This window comes from Ictidomys tridecemlineatus, chromosome 4, assembly GCF_052094955.1.
Source record: "Ictidomys tridecemlineatus isolate mIctTri1 chromosome 4, mIctTri1.hap1, whole genome shotgun sequence".
Classification (NCBI taxonomy): Eukaryota; Metazoa; Chordata; class Mammalia; order Rodentia; family Sciuridae; genus Ictidomys; species Ictidomys tridecemlineatus.
Genome location: NC_135480.1, coordinates 5,408,802 through 5,433,229, shown reverse-complemented (window position 1 = coordinate 5,433,229; position 24,428 = coordinate 5,408,802). Strand labels below are relative to the sequence as shown.

Below are 24,428 nucleotides of genomic sequence, written 5' to 3'. Positions count from 1 at the left end.
GCCTTCTCCTCAAAAGTTCATATGCAAAATCACACTCCCTGAGGTTTTCCAATAGGCCCTGAGGAGGAAGAGGAGGTGTGGCCATGACTGACAGTCCAGGAGACAAGCAAGTGCATGCATACCAACAGGTGGGGTGGATGAGCCTGAGAGGTTCCCTGCAACCAGCCAGTGCCCTACTACAAGCAGCAGAGAGACAGTGAGAAGCAGCAAGACCCTCCCCCACCTCCAGAACTTTAGAATCTCAGGGCAGATGGAAGATCATGTCATGCTGATCCCCTTCTTGTGCACACACATGCCCCCTTCACGATAAGTCTACATATATGGAAGAGAGCATTTAAAAGAAACTTTTGTGGGACAGGGGGTTTAGCTCAGTGGTAGAGCGTAAGACCCTGGGTTCAATCTCCAGCACCACCAAAAATAATTAAAAAAAAGAACAACATAGAGAAACACTTCACTCCAGGTATGGAGATCCTCACCCAGACTCCATACTTCTAAGCCTCCACACTCCATGTGGTGACAACCTCAAACCCGCTGCTTGCATGTGTTTCAGTAGACAGGGGTCAGCTTAGCTCACAGTCTCTTGAGTCTAGGGACCTTTTCCACCTGGAACAAAGTCTGCTGTTTCCCTAGAAAATGGAGTGACCACTAAAATGACTGGGCACTGACCAGCTTCCCTAATGGGAAGCATGGGAACGAAGAAAAGGGGTGAGACACTGCAGCAGTGGAAGCCAGCTGCCTCCACATCAGATCATTACACACAAATGTCACCCCAAACCCCCACCTCTCTGCACCCTGGACACTCGTGTAGAAAATGCTGCCATAAAGACATCAAACTTCCACCATCTGCACCCTCAAGAGGGGCCAGGAACCCCCACTGCTTCCTTGGTCTCAGTGAGGTGGCTACCAATACACCAAGAGCTCTCCCCTAAGGAGGACAGGTGAGGGTGTTTCCAAGGGCAGAGAAGAGGCCCTGCAGAACTGCAGCACAGCGAGGTTGGCTGACACCGGTTCACCTCTCATGCAGAACAGACTGAATTACTTACTTGAAATTCATTTTCTTTCTGAGCTTGTTCGGATCCCTCTTTATTACAGGACCTCTATGAATGAGAAAAAGCAAACACTTCCGGTGAGATGGAGAACACTGAGCAGACACTACTCTGCAACCACCAGAACAGTAGGGCTTACGAACACCACAGATCTTTTACAAGGGCTTCTCAGCCTGCCGTGGGACCTGCGTAGTCTACAGGCACCAGCAGCCTCCAGCACTAGTACCAATGCCTTGGAAAGTGCTTTAGCTATTTACAAGAAAAGGGATGTGCCACTGAGACCAAAGAACTGTGCATCTCATGGCCGTCCTGCGGACCTTTCACAATTTCATTGTTAGAGGAAAGTCACTAGATAGTACTCTTCCAATTGAGCCTTCTAAAGAAAAGTGCAGGCCAAGGCTCTCGCCAATTTAGTTATGGGGTTCTTTCAAGCCAACCGCAAGGACTGGGGTATCAATCCACCCACGGATGGCTGTGGTTAGCACAGACCATGGACAGAGAAGAAAGCACTGTGCAGGCAGGACACCTGGCACTCCCCCAGTCTAACCCTGCTGGTGCAGCTGGTCACAGCTCCAGCAAAAAGAGGACAGGGTAAAGTTAACAAAGTCCCTAAAGTTATCTTATATAGTAATATATTAAGGTTACTTTTACATTACTTTCCTCAATGAAATTGCAAATTATTGGCAATATTAACAACATACTAGATCACCAACTTCCATAAGCAGCTCTGAGGCTACATTCTTTCTTCACGGCACAAAGCATGTATCTTCAAAGCAAGCCCCCCACCCCAAGCGCTTTAAACCCTCATAGAACCTTAAATGAGGGACTGGGGGAAAGTAAAGTAAGAAACTTAAGGGTAATGTCAAAATTTCATTCTCTATTGCCTCTAAAATTATGTTATATTTAAAGTCTGCGTGTAAGCCAGACAAGAGGAGTCCTATAAAGGAAACCTCTTTAAAATAAGAGGTTGGTAATTTAGGGTAACAGATCTTGAACATCCCGTGAAAACATACCTTTCCATTCCACAGCTTTATCAAAAACACCTGTACCAAGGGTGGAAAGTGTGGACAGGAAAAAAATGCCACGTTAAGCAACACCAGCTACTCTAGCAGCATTCAAAATCCTTGTGACTTACAGCAACCACTCTCTCCCATCCTACACGGAATAGCATTCCACAGACATCTTAATGCTTGTTATGTACAAACAGTACATGTTTATCTTACTCAGTATAAAAGTAAACAAACATCCATGTTCATAAAGCTATCTGCTAAAGGCTTTCTAATGCTTGCACTTATACATATTCACTAACATCTGGAACATACGCTTAAAGTACATTTGGTACAAAGTACAGAAAGTACAATGAAGATATATGATGTTTTCATTTGTGTAATCTGCATTTCTCTGATGGAAAGATGCGACAGGTTAAATCCCGTTACAGTGAACACCGTAAAAATCAAAATATTACAAAAATGCCATTATCCATCTGCTGAGGGGGGTCAATGGATGACGAGATACACTGAGGAGGAGCCACTGGCTATCATGAAGCTCTACTCCCTCCTTTAACTGCAGGGTTGCTCCCTCAGCTGCACTGTTCCCTTAGACGTACACCTCCGTGATCTCTCCTGGGTGGCCTGTAAGTTCTTGAAGAACAGGGACTTCACCTTTGATTGTCTACCCTGAAAGTACCAAGCAAATTCTGATGCTTGCTACGCTCTGATCTAAGTGAATCAAGGAACACTCTGGCACTGGCACCATGAAACACAAGGCAAACAGCTCCAAGGAGCAAACCAGCACCATGCAAGTTCACATCCACATTCCCAGTAGTGGGGAAACTAGACACAGTGTTAATTAGAAGACTGAATGGGCTGAAATGCCCTTAAAAAGTCCTCATGCTTTTTTCTCCAAGGAAAGCTAAGAACAGAGTTATCTGGATTGGGGTTTAAATCCAGAGCCCCGCACATGCTAGGCCAGTGCTCTCCCCCTGAGCTATATCCTTTTGTGTGTTCTGCAAGGGATCAAACCCAGCCTTGCTCATACCCCAAGCCTAAATTCTATAATCAGACATATTACATACTAATGCTTTGTATGAAAAGCTTAAGACAAATAAGGAATTTGGATATATTACTAAATTTTGTTGTAACGGGATTTGACCTGCACAAAATTCTAAACAACTATGGTTATTCCTATGCTGTTATTGCTCTAACTGTATCTTCTTAGGGAGATACAGTTAATGGATTATTTAGCTAACAGAAGTCCTTTTCCCTGTTAAATGGTGCTCTCAAAAGCAAGTCGCCTCATCCCAGGTTACAAACCCTGGCTAACAATCCGTTACAAAGTTCCAAGACCACTCCTTTTTAACATGTTATCACCAGAAGTGGAGGTAAATTTCATTCATTTTTTTCCCCACCCCCAGAAGTCCCATCCCACCCCAATGGCTGCATGACTTATTCAGTAATAAGAGCACCATCGCAAAGGCAAGATGGACTTCTGCAGTATCAACCCCGGGTTCTGTTTCCTCAGTACAGAATGCACAGATGCCCTTCGGCTATAACCAAGAAGAGCAGGCCCAAGAAACCTCAAACCAGGGAAACAACTGTGGAGAGGTGAGCGGAAGCCTGCTCCTAGATGAGCCAGGCACAGACCCACTCACTTGGCCAAAAGAAAGGTCAGAGGAAGATGGGAAGAAATATATATTTTGGGACTTGTGGAATTTTACCTCAGTGGTAAAAATTTATTTGATAGTAAGATATATTTTATGAATACTTAGTATGACTTTAAACTCTCCTAACCTGCAAATTAATAAAAATTTTATTTTATAAATTAGAATACTAAAATGTTTTACACTTATTAGAATTTAGACATTGGTTTTTTAACATTAAATAATGCCGTGTGGTTGTGTGTGTGTGTGTGTGTGTGTGTGTGTGTGTGTTCTGCAAGGGATCAAACCCAGCCTTGCTCATGCTAAACTCTCTAACCACTGAGCCAACACCCCAGTCCTAATTTTTTTATGTGAACATCATATAAGTCATTTTTTAAAAATGATCTTACATAGATATAGACTGAAATATTTACAGAAGAAACAATTTAATGCTGGCACCTGCTTCAAAATAACCCTGGGGAAATAGATGAAAAGATGCAAGAAGGCTGTCCTCCAGGAGAAATGGATAATGGGCACCTGGGGCTTATCACTCTTCTGCCTCCTTCTGTACTGATCTGAAATTACTCAGAATAAAGCACTTTTTTGAAAATAAATAGAAATTTCAAGACTTAAGAAATTAAAACATCTTGGGCTGGGGTTGTGGCTCAGCGATAGAGCACTTGCCTAGCATGTGCGCGCCCTGGGTTCAATCCTCAGCACCACATAAATAAAGGTATTGTGTCCAACTACAACTAAAAAATAAATATTAAAAAAAAATAAATTAAAACATCTTGAAAATATATTTAAAAATACCCAATTTTATCAATATACTGAGAACTTCTGAATTATAAACCTGAAATAGGTGAATTGTCACATAAATTAAAAAAAAAAGACAAAGCTATCCTGTCACTGGCTTTCTCGTTTCTTCTTCTTCTTCTTCTTTTTTTTTTTTCCTTTATAAACCACAGAAATTTATTTCTCAGAGTTCTGGAGGCTGAGAAATCCAAGATCTTTAGGCACCAGCAGAAATAAAATCATTTCTTATTTTTCTTTCTTTTTTCTCACAATGCCAGATTAAATCCAGGAATGCTCTACCATTGAATTACACCCCATCCTTTTTAATTTTTTGAGACAGGGTCTCACTAAGTTTCCAAGGCTGCCCTCAAACTTGGAATGCTCCTGTCTTAGTCTCTCAAACAGCTGGGATTACAGGCATACACCATTGCAACTAGCTGCCTAAGTTCTTAATAAAAGATTCCTCTATTAATAATAAAGAGGGTTTATGACTATTATAAAACCCCATTTGTGAGATTAAACAAAGTAGCACATCAATTTTCCTTAGATGTGGGTGTGTGAATATAAATAAATCAGCAAGAGCAGCACGTAATTATTTGAGCCATTTTTAAAGTGACTTTAGAGATCCACTACTGCATGAGCTGCTCCTGGGACAGGCTGGGAAAAATGGTAACTCAGACCCAAAGAATGACACATCAACCACCAGCACAATAAACTGGGAATGCTATTTAAGACATCAAATCACTGCCAATTACAGGCAATGTCATAATAAGGAAATAACCACTATGTCACACACGATGGTAGATGCAGGAGTGAAGTGAGGAGGCATGACCACACAACACTCACCTAGGACCTGCTCTTGTCTCCATCACCCTTTCCCCACCACATGAGGGCTACATGGATCATTTAGTTAGGAGCTCTTTTAGAGACTCTCCATACAACATAAATTGTGGGGTTTTCATAAATGCTGTGAGACCCATGGAAGGATGACTGAATAATTCAACTGCTGGCCCGATTCAACTTCTAGAGCATGTGAAGGTTGGCTGGGAAAACGATCCACTCTCCACTAACCCAGGACCATCCTCCTGAGCTGAGGCCTCAACAACTCCCAGGCTATCAATCCTCCAAGAGTGATGGAAGCTGCATTCTGAATGCCAGGCACTGTGACCTGTGGTCCTGAAAGCACTGGTATCCATTAGTTTGAAGGCTTCTAATAGCCACCCGCTTATTCAATCACACTCTACTCTCTAGAAGAGAAGGTTCTGTCATAAACCCTGGCCTTGGGGCTGGGGTTGTGGCTCAGTGGTAGAGCACTTGTCTAGCATGTGTGAGGCACTGGGTTCAATCCTCTGTACCACATACAAAATAAAATAAAATAAAAAATAGTATGGTGTCCATCTACAACTAACAAATAAATTTAAAAATTTTTTAAAAATTAATAAACAAACCCTGGCCTAATTCCTGCTGTTGATGCAGATCTGGTCCACCTCAGGTGAGGAGGGGCAAGGAGTGCACACGATGGGATCCACTCTTCCCACTAATGTTATGCAGAATGTTATCATGGCCTTGGCTTTCCTTCTCCCAACTGTTTAAAAAAAAAAAAAAAAAAAAAGACAAGAAGGAGAGAAAACATCCTATACTTACTGATTTTATAATTTCTTACAGTATTCTTTGAAAATATTTTACTGAACATTAAAATGTGAGATCCACACATAATGATTTAAAATGGAGCTTATGCTGGGGGTGGCTCAGTGGTAGAGTGCTTCCCCAGCATGCCTGAGACCCTGGGTTCGATCCCCAGCACCACAAAAAAAAAAAAAAAAAAAACAGTGAACTAAAATGGAGCTTATGTGATTCATTCATGAGCACGTATGAATCACAAGTATGTAAATAGAAAAGTGACTTCTAATATTTGATGGTAGTCTCTACAGAATCTCCCACACTTCCAAGGAATATTCTATGAGTTGATCTTTTGGAACATTAACAACTTCAAACTGGAAGATCTGATGAATATGGATAAGAAACCAGAATCTCAAAAAGGCTCCAGGCCACATAAGGCAGCAGCTGGTGAGCGAAAGCCTGGTCAAGAAGGCCACTTCAGGACCTTCTCGGAATCATGCCTGATGCAGGCAACCTGCTGACCCAAACCTGCTGGGACTTCCACGTAGGCATCCAAGGGCTGACCTGCAGACAACCCTTTTCCAGGAAGTGAGCTGTGACCTCTCTGGCCTGGTATCTTCCATGTGGGGTCAGGTCAACACTGCTAAGCTTCATGAAGAAAATGGGCATCCAGCTCGGATAAGACCACAAAAAGCACACTAACTGATAAGGAAAAAGGAAAGAAAGTTTGCTAACTCTCACCAAAAGAACTACTACACTACTACTAGATACACTGCAGTGTATGTGCATGCACGCGCATGTGTCTATATGTGTGTGTTTGTGTATGTCTGTGTGTGTCTTTGTGTGTGTCTCTGTGTGGGTGTCTGTATGTGTGTGTGTCTCTGCGTGTTCCCACAATGCTGAAAGATGTGAAGGAAGAACCGAAGTACCTCAATTAAATTCTCAAGTTCAGGTCCAGTAATGTCTAGAATTACTCAATGTCTGCCATTTTCTACTGAGGAAACAGAAGAAAGGGATCTGATTTGCCTTGGACAAAAAAATAAAATTAAAAAGTGATATATCAATATATAACATTCTGAAATCTTTATCACTGTACCTCTTTAAGCACAGCACAAACTGTAGCTGGTGCTACTTAACAAGCATTATAATTTTCTCTTTAAAAAGCATTTCTTGAATCCAAGAACTAAAAGAAAGAAATTAAAGCTGTAGAGAATGCTCCAACTTCAGAGGTCTCATACTATACCGTGAATCGTGTCTGTCACCTGGAAACCAGAGTGCTCCAGGCACGATCGCATGGACAAGCCTGCAGCAGAGAACACATGCACATACAGCTAAAGTGGTACATTACCCCAGCGCCCTTCACTCCACCCAACACAGACATTCCTTCCCACAGAGGGGTAGGCCGCGGGCAAGCCATCGTTCCGGGGACCAGAAATCTGCATTGGTTTCATGCTATAAATCCCAAACATTTAAGACCAGCAAGACAAGGACACTTTGAATATGTCAAAACTAAACATAGTCTGTGGTTTATTAAGTTATCAAAAGAAGGCACCAAAGCAGGTATAGAAGGACCACAGGTGTAACTGGCAACTACCTCTGGAGAGTATTAACTAAGAAACACTAGGTGGGTCAAAGGGGTGCGTACAATGCAAACAAAAGTCTTACTCTGAGGGAAGTTTTGACTACCTTAGAAATAGATACAATTACACCAAACTCAGAGTTCAGGGGGTTTTAAAAAAAGCAGAGTAAACAAAAGAACTTGAAATCATAAATGATGGCAACATGACAAGGGGAAAAGTCAGCTCCCATCCAGGAGCTTCAGCGGTCATGTCTGCAGGGCAAGTGGCTTCAGCTCCACACAGGAGTATTTTTAAGCAGTTTATTTCTCAGTAGCCAGTAACTATCTACAAGCTGGTCCATATTTTATTGGGTTGAATTAAATGAGTTCAGAGAAAATAGGGAAGAGGATATTTTGTTTTCTGGACTCCAAAAGAACAGTCTCACAAATTTCACTCTTTAGAATCACTAATACATATCTGCGTTGTGCCTTGGTGCCTTTAATTGCATTATGGTTAGTATTCAAACAAGCACTAATATTAGCCTTCTATTACTCAAAAAACAAACAAAAACATTTTTTCCAGACAACACTTAAGAGAGATCTTTGATGTGCATTATTAACATTCATGCCTCTGAGACCATTCTTAATGGTGAGGCCAATCTCTCAGTTCATGCACAGAAGGACCTGGCTTAACACAGAGTCACTGTTCTGACAGAGGAAGGGACAAGGCACTCCTCTGAGACTTCCGCCAACTGGCACAAGTTACAATGAATGAACAATACGTACTGACATTTGTGTCTTCCACAATTCATGATAAATAAGCAAACTGGTTATTTGTAATCAGCCAAACTTGCTTCTGTGAAAAGGCTGCTACTGGACGTCGCAGAGCTCATGTTCCTTCCCAGTATCAGAAAGGAAAAAAATCAAGTTACATTTATAGCTAGTTTTAGAGTTTCAAGCTCTCATCTAGCAGTTACATCTCTTTCCAAAATGGCAAAGGCTCCTCACTTCTCAAAACTTCTAAAACAATCCTACTTTAGTCACAGTCATATTACAGTTGAGTCTGGTTGTCATCATCTTTGCAGTTAAGATAAATGCCTTTCCCTCCACTAAAACTGAAGCTAGTCTATGGAAAACAGACATGAAATTATACTGATATGTATTAAGATCAAACCAGCAACCTATAGATAATGGTATATGGCTGGGTCTTCTCAGATCAGATTTCTAAAGGATCTGCTCCTGCCCTTGTTGAACACAGGACTTTTCATAAGTCTCTAAAACTAAAAAAAAAAAAAAAAAAACCCAGGATATAGTGAGCAAGTTTGCTTATGTCTCATCTTGTATAGAGTTAGGGGCTGGAAGAGACAGATGTTTGTGGACACAAATTGAGCTGTAAGTCAATCACAAGGTTTTACCTTGGCTTTCTGGTACTTAACCCTTAGAGAACTGCATCAAAGAGCAGTCACTTCACTGTCACTATGGAAATAAAGGAAATCACATATCTCACAACACCAAGAGGAAGACATAGGAGAAAACTGAGAAGCATCTAGTTATTTTAAACCAAGTCACTTATAAATCATTACTGAAAGCTGGGGTTGTGGCTCAGTGGTAGAGCACTTGCCTAGCACATGTGAGGCCATGGGTTCGATCCTCAGCACCACATATAAATAAACAAATAAAATAAAGGTATTGTGTTCATCTAAAACCATTTAAAAAATTAAAAATAAATAAATAAATAAATAAATCATTACTGGTTAAAGAACATGAGGACTATTTCCACATACTATTTGATTCCCACAGAGGTAAAAAGTTCAAAAGTGTAAAACAAGGAAGGGGAGAGGGAAAGAAGGGACATACTAAACTAAACTAGTCTATCATATAATTAAGCAAAACAGCAAAATATTCTGAGGAAACACTAGGGCCTATCATTACGTGCAGCAGCAGTCCTCAATTAACATTCTTCAAGGAAAGAGTGAACCGGAACCCCCTTAAAGGCACAATGGCACTGAAAGAGCTCACCAAGCAGTCACCAGTCTCTCCTCCATGGACACACATACAGACATAGGATGTGTGTGCAGTTAAAAAGAAAGAAAGCATGGGGCTGGGGCTGGGGCCGGGGCCCAGAGGCAGAGCACTTGCCTAGCATTTGTGAGGTACTGGGTTCGATCCTCAGCACTTCATATAAATAAATGAAATAAGGTCTATTGACAACTAAAAGAATATTAAAAAAAAAAAAAAAGGAGGAGGAGGAAAGCAGATCACCTGAATCACGCCACATTTAATTCTGTTGCTAGCCTGTAAGTTTATTAAAGTAACGATATTTATTTATTTATTGGGGCTCCACATTTGCTCTGCATCTGTTAATTAAACAATTAACAATTTTCCATTAATTCTGGCAATTTTTGTTGTTGCTGTTGTTGTGATAAGAATGAAGGCCTCAGTGAAGACCATAAATGTCTCTCTCCGTGACGTGCCATGTTTATTTCAAAAAGTTGAACATAAAACAGCAATTTGATTCTCCTATGCCCCAGGAGAAATAAATAAATAACAGACTTTTAAAAACTGGACTGAAAACCTTTGAAAAAGAATTTAAATTCATGGTAGAGCTCCTGGAACAGTGCTGGGGAGGCTCAACTTCTGCTATGCCTGGTTCACTTCTTACTTCCTTCTCTCTACTGAAGTCATTTTTCAGAGTCTCTGAATTTGATTCCTCCCCTCATGTCCCAGCAAGCCCAATGACCAACAGTCTACAACGGCCACCAATATTTGAAGTTCTTCTTTGGCAACAAATGTTCCTCTTATACCTGCAGAGTTTGAGGACTAAAAATATTTCAATTCGAAGTTGTAGATCTCATGGTTTTACTATGTTTAAACTTCAACCATAAGAGCATACTTGAACTAAGGGTCAGATCAGGAAGTTTTTTCCAACAAAAATGAGTTTACTGCTGGGTGAGGTTGCCCATGCCTATAATCCCAGGAGCTCAGGAGGCTGAGGCAGGAGGATCACAAGCTAGCCTCAGCAAAAGCGAGGCACTAAAGCAACTCAGTGAGATCTTGTCTCTAAAGAAAATACAAAATAGGATTGGGGATGTGGCTCATGTGGCTCAGGGCCCTGAGTTCATTCCCGGTACCAAAACAAAAGAATTTACTGTCTTAGGTCAAGCATGAGACTGTGGAAGTGTTCCTCTTCATCCACTTAGATATCACTTATTTCTACCCAGATGCTTGCAAGCATGGTCTCCACCTTCCTAAGCAGAGGCAGCTTCAGGAAAGGAAATTAATATAATGTTTGCCTAATATAAAGATAACTGATTGCTAAATACAGGAGTGTCTGCCCCTGAAACTAGAATGGTTTGTGAAACATACTCCATGCTATTAGTTTGGAAAGAGTTAATTTCATTTTAAGCAGTTCAAATCATTCTGAGATTTATTTTCCTGAGTTACTTGATAGTCTCCCCTCACCTTAAAAATAAATAAGGAGAGTACACATCTGTAATCCCAGTTACTCAGGAGGCTGAGGCAGAAGGACTGCAAGTTTCAGGCCAGCCTGAGCAACTTAGCAAGACCCCATCTCAAAGATTAAAAAAAAAAAAAAAAAAAAAAAAAAGATGGGAATGCAGCTCAGTGGTAAAGGGCCCCTGGGTTCAAAAGAGAGGGGGGAGAAGAGGGAAGGAAGAGAGAGAGAGAGGGGGGGGGGGGGAGAGGGAGGGAGGGAGGGAGGGAGGGAGGGAGGGAGGGAGGGAGGGAGGGAGGGAGGAAGGAGGAAGAGACGGGAGAGGAGGGGAAGGGAACGGAGGGGAGGGGAAGGTGGAAGGAAGACAGACAAGAGTTCTGTTTAAATAAATTCTCATTTCAAAGCACTTCTATTTGTACTTAACTACTAAAAGATAACACTACCAGAGTGCTAAAATTCCAAAAAGGATGAAATATTAACGACTGCTAGTGAATCTTTATTAGGGGAAAGGCTAACTGCCAAGCTGCAGCTGGCTTTTACAGCGTCACTCATATAGTAGTAACCCAGCCCATTCCAGAGCTGGGTTGTCCAATATGGTAATAGTCAACCACATGTGACTATTTCAACTTAATTAAAATCAAATAAAATTTAAAATTGAACTCAGGGGCCACACTTGCCATATTTCAGTGTTTCGTAGTGACATATGGCTAGTAACAAGCACACTGGACAACACAGATACAGAACATTCCATAGCTTCCATCATTTCAGCGGTGCTCTAGATCAGAGAACTTGACTCTCAGTTTATACATGGAAGAGCACACTGTGCACATTTAAAAGGCTTTTATTTAAGATATAAATAGGAATGAAAGTCTTATCAGATTTAAACAATCTTATATCACATGCAATTTCAGCAGCTATTTATTTATTTATTTATGGTACTGGGAACTGAAGCCCGGGTGCTCTATCACTGAGCTATATAACCCCAAACCTTTCTATTCTAAGACAGGCTCTCACTAAATTGCCCAGGCTGACCTTGAATTTGTAATCCTCCAAGTAGCTGAGATTACAGGCATGATCCACCAAACTGAGCTCAGCAGCTACTTTTTAAAGTATTTTAAAAGCATTGCTTAAATGCAAAATATACAGAAGAACAGAAATGGGACTTATTACAGAATGTATACAGTCCTTGAAAAATTCTAATAAGACTGATTTCATTAAGTCTTTTAACATTAACAGAGCTAAAGGACATCAATTACTTGGAAAATGGCTCTATAATCAACTGCAATTTGAATTAAATTAAAAAGCAGGCTACACAATAGACACCAGGATTTTGCTCCTTAAGATCTTCAATGGAGGGTCAGTGTTTTAAGGTGGCTCCAGCTGTGGCTCCTGCTGCATACTAGTTTTGGACCGAAGATGTTCTGAGGTATGCAAGGAGCAGCTGTGTACCTCCAAAGAGGCTAACTTGTTCCTAGTACTTTTAGACATTAACCACTTTCCCAGCTAGACAGAGTCAAGGACAAAGTATCCAATGAAAGGACTCATTCACATTATGACAATTTTTAACAAATTAACATCTAGATTGTGAATTTTAACTTTACTAAGTATATAATATATATAATCAAATATCACAGATAAAATCTGGTTTTTTTAGGTTGAGTTGAAAAGACTGGTCTTTTAAAAATTTTAGTCAAAAAACTATTCTGTTCTGAAGATAAAAATGGATCTTTTCGAAGATCACAATGGGTATCAAAATCCTATCATAGAAATACAGCAACCTAACGTTTCTTTCCACATGTGGTTAGTGAAATAGCAAAAACAAAAAGGTCTGGGCATTTGAAATATCCTCTAACTGGATAAGACAATTCAACTTACATGAAAACTAAATTTGACTAACATAAAAATTTAGGGAGATTATAAATCTATCATTCAAAGTTTTAAAGAAATCTCAGAGAAGTAGTTAATAAATTCAGCTTCACTGAGATCATACTTTGTTAACTGAGACTATTCTCCAAAATCTTTTTAAAAATGTTTTGACATCTTAATTATACATAATTATAAGAAAATTTTTTTGATCTTGGTATAAAAACCATACCTTCTCCACTTAGAATTTTACAATCTGAGTTGAAAATTTCAGTGTAGAAAATCCAAGAAACATCAGCACTTTTTAAAGGTTTCACCAACATATATTTTCTAGATATAACACTGAGAATATCTGTTTGACTAATAAATTAGATAAAAACAAGAATTAACTTACGATGTAAACAATAAACCAAGTCACACAGACCAACTAAAATAAAAGCAACATACTTAAAAGTCTATAGTGCACCATTAACATCTCTAGAAAGAGGATTGAAGCGTCCAGAGGCCCCGCCCACGCTCCCACACTCACCATCTGCAGAATCGCCCCATACAGCCGCAGGAGCACTTTTCGAGGCTCGTCGCCAACCGTGGCCATGGTGTCGGGTAAGGAGCACTGGAACAGCATGTTGCTGAGGCCACCTCTGTCAGAAATCAGAGGACAGTAAACATCCACACTGTGAAGGTGAGCAAAGTCACTCTTGGAAGAATACAGATGAAAAATCAGCCCACACAGGAACTGCGCTTGTGGCATCCTGACCACCCTCTCAGAACACTTGGAAGGAACAGGACTGGTGAATTTATAGCTTTCAGATTAAGTCCACAAACCACACTAAAAATGGGCAAATTCCCAATCTGCTTTTCTACAGTAAACTTGGGTAGAGGCTTTTAAAAAATTGCCAGTGTGTACCTAGGGCCAAAGAGGAACCTCCTCAGCACTCGGGATGGAGGAATATCCCAGAGGTATCCCTCTCTACAAGATCATATTCTTCTAGAATCCAAGATTTTCATTTTTATTTCCATAATCACAAGATTAAAATGCTGGGCCCTTCCTCTCTAAGGCAACAGCCTTGTCAAATGTCTTTGCAATGTTGGGCTGAGGATGTGACTCAGCACTTGCCTGGTATGCATGAGGCCCTTATTCTATCCCCAGCACTGAAAGAGAAAAAAAAAAAAAAAACTTGCAATACAAACTGGGGCTTTCCAAAGAAATGGGACCCCAATACCCTATAGTTAGATTCATGCCTGATTACCAAAGTCAAAAGCAAGCTAGAGCCTTGGAGCAAATCATCTGCCTGGGTGGGAAATGATCAGCTATAGAGGAAAGTTAGTTCCTAAGATAAGTGATATACAAAATACTATACGATTAAGAATTACTGATAAAAGGCTCTTCAATTGTAGTGGACTTCATTATACCCTTTTCTTACCTAACCAATAAATCTTAGGAATACTACTTAAGCAAAGCACTATGATGGAAGCAAGAGTAACAAACCAAACATATGTGAGTCCCTGCCTTCAAGAAAGAGACAGAAACTGAACACAAATTTCTAGTTTATAATTCTAGAGTCCATAAGTCCGAAAATAGGTTTTACATGGCTAAAATTAAGGTTATGGCTAGAGGTCAAAAGAATGTACATCGTACCCCAGGAAACTAGAAACAGATGCTGAGTTAATGGATTTAAAGAATAAGGGTGACTGGGGGAACAGGGTTAGTTAATGTTTACTGGGGACAGAATTAAGTACATGCTCATTGAGCAGTCACCACCACCAACATCCATCTCCAGAACCCTTCATCCTCTGGGTTCTGGAGATGGATGTTGATGGTAGTGACTGCTCAAGTGCATGTACTTAATTCCACTCAACTATACACTTAAAAAATGTAGATTTTATGCTGTCTACTTTACCAAATTTAAGAAAGAATAAAGAGCAGGGAGCACTTGTATGTGGCTACAGTCCCAACAACTTGGGAGACTGAGGCACGAAGATAGCTTGAGGCTATGAGTTTTGAGGCCAGCCTGGGCAACACAGCAAGAACCCCATCTCTTCAAAACAACAAATTAAGTATTAGAACATTTTATATGAGCAATCTTAAAAACATGTCATATAATACATGCTGCATGGATGAACCTTAAAAACATTTAGAGATTGGGGTAGAAGGCAGGGTGAAGGGGTGGGGTTTCTTTGTGCTATGATGAAAATGTTCTAAAGTTCACCTTGTTGACAGTTGCATGGACCTGTGACTACACTAAAAACCACTTCAAATAGGTAAATTTAAATGGTACAGTACGTGAAATATGTTAACTCAATAAAGCTGTATTTTTTAATTTTTTTTTTAGTTATTGATGGGCCTTTATTTTATTTATTTATATGTGTTAGTAAGGATGGAACCCAGTGCACCACACAAGCTAGGCAACCTCTCTACCACTGAGCCACAACCCCAGCCCCATTAAGCTGTTTTTAAAAAAGAAAAAAGCAATGATCTTTTTTCCTACGATTTTTTTCTTAAGCAACTAAAAAACCTGAATATGTTTCTAGGCAATTCCCCTTGGATTTAAAAAAGCCATATTTAAGTAGTTTCCCAATGGCTTACTTAAAACAATCATTAAGTGTCTAAGAATGATTGAGTAAGGACCTATTTTCCCAGAAGACAAATTAAGTTGGTCCTTAGTTAACAAGATCAGAAAGAACAGGGAACCCAAGGTTCCCTGTTTCCAGAGCCAGCAGGAAACAGGCCCAGAGCAGCCTCACCCTTTTCTGCTTACCCTCAGGGAGCACCTCCTCCACAGGGCTCATCAGAACCCACACGCAGGTCCAGCCACAGCCAACATGGGTTTCTGGCTACCAAGCAACAGGACAGGCATTACAACAGAGTTAAAAGCCCTGGTTTTTCTTCCTGTCACACACTCTTGAAAGCTCAAATAATGCCAGAGCAAACAGATGAACTACTGTTCCAAACTGTGGACTTGATTCAAAGTCTGTCCCCGTAGGCCTACAGAAGGCAGTCGAGCTAGCTTGGCCAGAAACAAGCTCACAACTTGGAAATCCTTCATCTACAGTGTTACCTGCAGTCTGCTGCTCAACAGGCTTTAGTGAAAAAGCTATGGATTATTGTCCAAATAAATGAATCAAGGTCACTGGCACCAATGACCTCACCACAATGAGAAACTCCTTAGAAAAAAGCCAATGATTAATGTGTCAAATAATATCACTGGGAACAAGAAGATCTGGTAAGAAGAAAGGCCAAGAAGAGATCGTAAAAATATAAGAGCCCAATTTGCTATATATAATTTGTCAGAAATATACTCCTAGGTGCTCTCAAGGACATCAAAATTTGTGAAACCAAATTTGTTATCATACATAACAGCTTTACAATAATATAAGTCATAATTAAATAAAGGAGGCATAAGATGTTCATGCAAAATATCAAAGTGAAAATGACACATTTACTTCACATTCAACACACATAAACAATCCATGACAGTAAAAATAAAAGGACAGGAAGTGCCCACTGGTATCCCTCAGGATCACCGAGTATTGTGCACACCTGAAATTCCAGCGGCTCGGGAGGCTGAAGCAAGAGGGTCACAAATTCTGAGGCAAGAGGATCACAAACTCAAAGCCAGCCTCAGCAATGGCAAGAGAGACCGTGTCTCAAAACAAAATACAAAATAGGGCTGGGGATGTGGCTCAGTGGTTGAGTGTTCCTGAGTTCAATCCCTAGTACAAAAAAAAAAAAAAAAGATACATATGCTAATCAAGAATTCACTCCTGGGCTGGGGATGTGGCTCAAGCGGTAGCGCGCTCGCCTGGCATGCGTGCGGCCCAGGTTCGATCCTCAGCACCACATACAAAGATGTTGTGTCCACCGAAAACTAAAAAATAAATATTAAAAAATTCTCTCTCTCTTTAAAAAAAAAAAAAGAATTCACTCCTTCCCCCCCCCCAAAAAAAATTCACTTCTAGTAGTTGGGATGTAGCTCAGTGTAAAGTGCTTGCCTAGCATGCAGGAGGCCCTGGATTCAATCCCCATCATTGCAGAAATTAATGAATGATTGCAGATAGTTCATTATGCATAGTATGCTGAATACAAATATGAAACAATCTCTAACATCTTCAGCATTCCTTGAAATGCAAAACAAAAAATAATCTATTGAAAGTACTAAGAAGATTGGGGGGGCTACATATTCTTACCTCCTGTACAGTGCCCAAAACATGGCAGGCTCCTGATTATTTGTGAAAGAATGAACATACTCACATGCGAATGCATACCCAAGATCTCCCTGGAAGAACACTTAATACTAACAATGCCTGCCTCTAGAGATGCTGAAGGTCAAGTGGGAGAAAGGCTTATTTTCTAGGATACCCTTCTGTAAAAGTAACTCATTATCTTTTAGAAGTTTTCAAGACAAATGTTTGTGGCTCAGTGGCAGAGCACTTGTCTAGCATGTGGGGCTAAAATACCACATAAAAATAAACAAATAAATTAAAAGTATTGTGTCCATCTACAACTAAAATAAATAAATAAACACCAAACAAATAAAAATAGACCTTGTTTTTCCAACTGTCCTTTGTCATCACTTCATAATTAAAATGCACACAGTGAATAAGCTAATTTGGTGAATATCCTCCAAAGGTCCATATGTTAAAGACTTGGTCCCCAGGGTAGTACTACCAGGAGGAGCTGAGGACCTTTAGAAAGTGGGATCTTACAGGAGGTCCTTGGTCATTGGGGGTATGCCCCTAAAGGGGACTTGGGACACTGGTCTGTTCCTCTCTTTTGCTTCCTGGCCACAGGTGAGCAGTCCACTTTGCCGTGGCTCCCCACCCTGTCATCCAGCCCCTCATGACAGGCCCAAAGTGATGAATCTGTTGATCTTGAAATGAAACTTCTAAAACTGTGAGCCAAAATAAATCCTTTCTCTTTATAAGTTAGCTGTCTCGGGTATTCTGTTGCAGTAATAGGAAGATGTCTAACTAACACTTGGCTGAATTTCCTTAATTATCAAGAAGGTTTATAGTAAGCACCATTCTACTCTACAACAACTGGAGGCCAACAAATAAATATGTTTAGGAGCAGCTCAGTGGCAGAGCATTTGCCTAACATATGTGAGATCTTGGATTTGATTCCCCAATGCCACAAAAAAAGCAAAAAAGAAATATATTCTTGAAAATCTAAATTCTCTTCATAAGTCTCCCCCCCACCCCCTGCTTCCTGCCTTGCATTCAATCTGGTAAGCATGGCAGGTATTAATAATTCAAGGTCTTTACTGGTCTTGGGTTGTCATTTTGAACACGAAATATTGTTGTACGGTATTGGAGAGAAGAGACATAGAAGAACTCAGAATTGAACTGATTCCAAAGCATAACAGAAAACTTTTTTAACTTTTATAATAATCTTGATTTTTCTTATTTTACACTTTTCTTAAAGAATATAGAAAAATTCCCATGAATTGGGCGCTAGTTAATTAAACCTTTTCTCAAACATCCTTCTCCTCTAGTCACCTGACAGATAACATTCTGGGTACTTTCCCAGACGTTTATACCTAGGACTCCTTTTCCCTCCCAGACTTCCTTTTTGAACCATCTAAAAGGCCAAAATGTCCCTTAGTCACATGACACACAATAACAAGGACGAATTTGCCCCTTGGTGGCTTTTCCCTCCTTCAAATTCCGAGAAAGTCCTACACGAGAAAGTCCTACACCGAGCAGGTTGTTTTGTTTGCCCCGACTTGTCTTTCCCTGCAACCTTTTCACTGAGCCAAACAGCTCAATCCTTTTCAAATGAACCACGCTATCTACCCTAAGGGTGAACCCATAATGTCCTGAAACTGGAAAGGTGAAAAAAATCATTATGTTCCTCTTAGTTTGCTATTAGGTCATTTGTTACCCTTCAAGAAAGTATCTTTAACATTTAGCCATCGCTTGCCAGGCTTCACCATTCCCACTTCATCTGACTTCAGAGGCAGTATCTGGGAGCCTGTGGTGGGGACTGCTCCCCACTGACACACAGACAATAAAAACCAACTGTCATGTGGGAAAGGAAAGGTGGTGATGGCACTGGCAGCTGTAAAAACTATCCTTCTATTTACCACTTCCAAAATTCCTTGAGGGTGGGACAGCATAACACAGCTCCTAACTCATCATCCCTCTCTAGCCACTATGCTGTAGGTTCAAGGTGTTAGCTTGGATCCAGAGCACACAAAGTCAAAGGCAGCTTTGCAAATCCTTCCAACTATGTACCAGCTATAGCAAACACTAAGCATTCTCATCAGGTTGGCTATGAAAACTATATTCTAAAAAGTTCATACTCTGGGTATAAAACCCAAGTCAAATATGAGTCAATAATGTCATCAAAACCCCAAGAATAAAGCTTAATAGTCTTGTAGATGTAATTTACCTGCAATATGTGACCCACTTTAAGACATACCTCACCCATAGCATATGAAAGCTGATAAGAATTCAGTGTTAACTTGGACACTTGTGTAGATCACATCCAAGGTTTTTAAGAACTCAATTTGTCTACTTGGAAGGCTAAGAGAGGAGAATGGCAAGTTTGAGGCCAGTCTCAGCAACTTGGTAAGATCTGGTCTCAAAATAAAAAATAAAAAGGGCTAAGGTTTCAGTTCAGCACCTCTAGGTCCAATCCCTAGTTCTGCCAAAAAAAGATTTTAGGGTAAAATCACTTTATTCAATGATGATTTACAATATAAAACAATCTTTATTTTAGTAAAATATATTCAAATAGCTTCTCCAATGTATCCGCTATTTGTAGGCTTGGCAGGTCTATAGAGGTCACTTAATTTCTGTTACAGCATTCTAAGCAGAAAAAAATCCATGTGATACAACTACCTAGTGACTGATCCAAAGTCTTGAAATACGTCATTCTATACACCTCTCTACGCATGTATTTATTTATTTATTTATTTATACTGAGGGGGAGTGCTGGGGATCGAACCCAGGCTTGTGCTTGCCATGTGAGCTATATCCCCAGCCCCCCATCTGTATATTTTTTTTATCATTTGTAAAAGGACTCAATTGCAAGTGAGTCAGCTCAATGCTCTGGCAGATAATAAACCTAAGCAACTGTTTTCTCCACAAAAACCTTCAACAAAAATATTTTCATCTATTGGGGCTGGAGGTATAGCTCAGTAGTAGAGCAGTTGCCTGGCAATATGCAAGGCCCTGGCTAGGTTCAATCCTCAGGCACAAACACAAAATTTATCTGCTAAATTAAAATAGGAAGTTACTTGGTCTATATCTAAAAAACTTTTTTAAAGCAAAAAGTCACCAAACCCCTGCAAACTGTCCACAAGTCCCATGGCATCCAGGAGACCAACAGTCAATCAGCAAGGCTGGGGGCCTGATAGGGGAGAAGACAGAGGCAGCTTGAGAGTTTCAAGAGCATCACTGAAAGAAAAAAGACAACATAACTAGTTTCTCAGAGGAAAAATGAAGCTTAAGCCAGCCTAATACCAAATTTAAATACTGAATTTAAAGCACAAGGAAAAAAGTGTATTTTTTTAAAAATTTCTTCCAACCATCTAAAACTCAACTTGAAATAACCATGGCTGGGGTTAGGGGGAGTGCAGTAAAATGACAGTTTCTATAGGCAGTAATCAAGAACAGGCATCCCAACCCCCAACTCTCTGCACACAGAGCCTGAGGCACAGTGCAAAGAACAGGCTGTGACATCCAGCCCAGGGGGACTGCTGGCTCCACAAGGAACCATGTGACCTTGGTCAAGTTACTCAATGCCCCTAAGCCTGTTTTCTCACCACAAAATAATACAGCAGTATCTAACAGAGGTCTTTGTGAGGATTCCGGGAGATAATGTGAACTGCTCATCATCAGCACCAATCCCAAAGCAAAGGTTAATCTCAGAGAAGCTGCAGAGGAGACAGTAAAGCTCAGACATGAGCCCTCTACTCCAGGGAGGCGCAGCCCCCACACAGCTGGCACAGGGTGGAGGCAGAGGGAAGAGGCAGGTGCCCTGTGCACTGTAGGATGTTTAGTCAGTGTCTCTTTGCCCTCTGCCCACTAGATGCTAGCTGTACCACCACGACAATCAAAACTGTCCAATCATGAGAGGCTGAGGTAGGAGGATTGCAAGTTTGAGGGCATGCTGGGCAACTTAGGGAGACCCTACCTCAAAATAAAAAGGGCTGGGGAGGTATCTCAGTAAAGTGGCCCAGGGGTCCATCCCCAACTACCAAAAGAAAAATCCAAAATCACTTCAATTTGAAAACAGATTTGCGGGGAGCAGGGGCGGGAGGTGCCGGGATTGACCGGGATTGAATCCAAGGACACTTAACCACTGAGCCTCATCCCCAGCCCTTTTTTGTATTTATCTAGAGATAGGGTCTCACTGAGTTGCTTAAGCCTCAACTGAGTTGCTGAGGCTGGCTTTGAACTCATGATTCTCCTGCCTCAACCTCTGGAGTTGCTGGGTTACAGGCGTGTGCCACCATGCCCAACTGAAAACTTATTTATTTATTTTTTTTTTTGGAGGGGGAGTGGTACTGGGGATTGAACCCATCTTGTGCATGCGAGACAAGCACTCTACCAACTGAGCTATGTCCCCAGCCCTGAAAACTGATTTTTAATAACTCTGTGACCCCCAAATTGGAAGACCAACATATTCTCTACACTGACTTTCAACTCCTTTTTCTGACCTCTATTCAAAATAATGTCTTCCTCTTGATTAGCCAATTTCACCTAACAGTAGTGACTCTATCTCACCCAGCTCAAAATCTTCTTTAGCTCCAAAGCCTAGGCCTTTCCCTACCTTTCAAATTCTTTCCTCCTTTCACTCCTTCTCAAATGTAAGTCTCCCAGCTTCTCAGCTCTCTCCCCACTAAGTTCTCCCCCTCCCCCTCCCAGGCCATTCCCAGAACCAGTTTCTAAAATTTCAAGTCACTATGCTTCACCTCCAGGGAATGCAGCCAGCCTCTGGCACATTCCCCTCTTAAAAGGTCCTGCCACCTTTCCAGTTAGGGAACACTCTCACTTCCTCACAAAGTGCCCCAGGCACACCCTCTAGCCTTCTGACCTCCCAGTCCTTACTTTCTAAATGCTTTACTAAAGCTCAACAAAAGGAGCACTAAGCACACTGGAGTGTGGATGTGTTGGGAAAGACCTGGAGATTACCATCTCTCTGTGGAAAGCCAGAGATACAGGCTTTCCCTGGAGTGTTCTGGCTGCCCGCTCCACTGGAGGAAAAACAGGAGAACCAGGTACCAGTGCAGCTGGACAAGGCTGAGAGCCACGGCCAGTGTAGGCAAAGTAAAGGGAACACACTGGACGAGAGCAATGCCTGCGACCCCATGGAGAGTAGTAGTAAAATACCACTCAGGCTGGAGGGCAGCTCAGAGTCCAGCACGCCTGGGAGGCCCTGTGTTCAATCCCTAGGACTGAAAAAATAAAAGTAAAAACTAATGAGCTGGGGGCTGGGGATGTGGCTCAAGCGGTAGCGCGCTCGCCTGGCATGCGTGCGGCCCAGGTTCGATCCTCAGCACCACATATCAACAAAGATGTTGTGTCCGCCAATAAATAAATAAATAAATTCTCTCTCTCCCTCTCTCTCTCTCTCTCTCTCTCTCTCTCTCTCTCTCTCTCTCAAAAAAAAAAAAAAAAACTAATGAGCTGCATAAACCTCTGGTTTCCATTCTGGCACATAAGCTTGGAAAGGGCTGCCCAATCTAAACACACAAAAACAGACCAAACTCAAAAAGTCAATTATTCTTCTCAGATCCATCAGTGAAGTAAGTCATGAGGCACACTCCTCCCCTAAAACTGCACAGGCAGGTGGAGACCCAGAACCGCACTCACCAGAGCAGAAACCTCAAAGGGAAGCAGTGTGGGGCAGGAAGACCTGCTCAATAACTGACAAACTGCTGGGGGCTCAGTACTGACAACTCAGTTGCATCAAGGGAATGGGTAGGGATTTGCTCAATGGCAGAGCACATCTCTAGGCACAAGGCAGAGTTCAATCCTCTGCTCTGGAAGAAGAAAAAAAGAAACTTCAGGGGACCATCATATAGTGGGTCTCCACAATTATTCATGAACTCTCTACCAGGTCCTCACAGTGATTGGAGACTAAAAAAATCCCTTCATAACTGGGTAAGAAGGCACACGCCTATAACCCCAGCAATGTGGGAGGCTGAGGCAGGAGGACTGCAAGTTCGAGGCCAACCTCAGCAACTTAGTGAAACCCTGTTTCAAAATAAAAATAAAAGGGGAGCAGGCATGGGTGGTGCAAGCCTGTAATCCCAGTGGCTTTGGGAGGCTGATGCCGGAGGATGATGAGGTCAAAGCCAGCATCAGCAACTTAGTGAGGCCCTATCTCAAAAAATAAAAGGGGCTGGAGAAGTAGCTGTAGCTCAGTGGTAAAGTGCCCCTGGGTCAATCCTCGGAACCAAAAAATAAAAATCCCTTCATGCTTCTGGCAGACCAGTGGGGAAAGAAACCATCTTAAAATACACAGCAGCATTCCCCTCTCCTTAACAAATCCCGTCTGCCCTCAGGAGAAGCAGTTTTGACAGAGCCTCGTCAGCTGGAGTTTTCTCAGAGCCTAACCTATCCTAGGAGAAGGGAATATACTATTCCTGTCCCTCTGGTCATCTGCCCCACCTAAAGGGAGTCGATACCAAGCTTGGCAAGTATACTGGCTAAGGGTGCTAAGGGCAAAGTTCACCAAAAGGCTGAGCCCTAATAATAGGAATTCAGGTTCAACATTCAAAAATCAATTAACACAACTTATCACATCAACAAGCTAAAGAAGAAAAATCACTGGGGCTGGGGATGTAGCTCAGTTGGTAAGTGCTTGCCTTGCATGCATAAGGCCCTAAGTTCGATCCCCAGCACCATCAGAAAAAAGAAAAAAGAAAAAAAAAACACATGATCATACTTTAGAAACAAAAGGAAAATCACCATGAAAGCAACACTGAAAGTGCTTCTCAAAACGGAGTTAGAGGCCACTAAGGAAGCAGAACACATGCTAGAGTCCACAGTGGCCTGGGTGTAAACTTGGGTTACCTCTCTCCCCCCTTTGACTTCAGGAGGCATCTGGAATACCTTTTTTTGTTTGTTTTATGCTACTGGGGATTGAGCACAGGGTCTTGTGCATGTGAGGCAAGCACTCTACCAACTGAGCTATGTCCCCAGTCCATCTAAAAGCACCTTAACTACCACAGATTACATTGTGCCCAAGAAGCATATCAAGAGGTTCCAGAACATTTGTTTGTTTTTTATCCTGGGGCCAGAACCCAGGGGCGCTTTACCACTGAGCCACATCGCCAGGCATTTTTATTTTTTGAGACCGAGTCTTGCTAAGTTGCCCAAGCTAGCCTCAAACTTGGGATCCTCCTGACTCACCCTCCCAGCTACACTCCTGTTTTATGGAAATTTCCATCCTTTTTATACATTCTTGTCTTTATCTTCTAACAATAATGAAGCCCC

The 24,428-nt window shown here is 41.4% G+C and overlaps 1 protein-coding gene across 8 annotated transcripts in view; it reads right to left on the bottom strand.

The window, feature by feature from the left end:
- The window catches only part of Chka (choline kinase alpha), a 57,236-nt gene that overhangs the window by 22,712 nt on the left and 10,096 nt on the right, over nucleotides 1-24,428 (bottom strand). For 3 of the 8 annotated variants that reach the window (XR_013437383.1, XM_078045478.1, XM_078045480.1), the window contains exons 2-4: nucleotides 13,504-13,615; nucleotides 2,060-2,089; nucleotides 1,044-1,097 (exon numbers count right to left, since the gene is read on the bottom strand). Coding sequence is in view for 7 of the 8 variants with exons in the window: in XM_078045478.1 (XP_077901604.1) it covers nucleotides 1,044-1,097; nucleotides 2,060-2,089; nucleotides 13,504-13,615 (196 nt within the window). In the remaining variant the exon portion in view is untranslated. The remainder of the gene's footprint in view (nucleotides 1-1,043; nucleotides 1,098-2,059; nucleotides 2,090-13,503; nucleotides 13,616-24,428) is intronic. The other 5 variants (XM_078045482.1, XM_078045484.1, XM_078045483.1 and 2 more) reach the window with 2 other exon arrangements.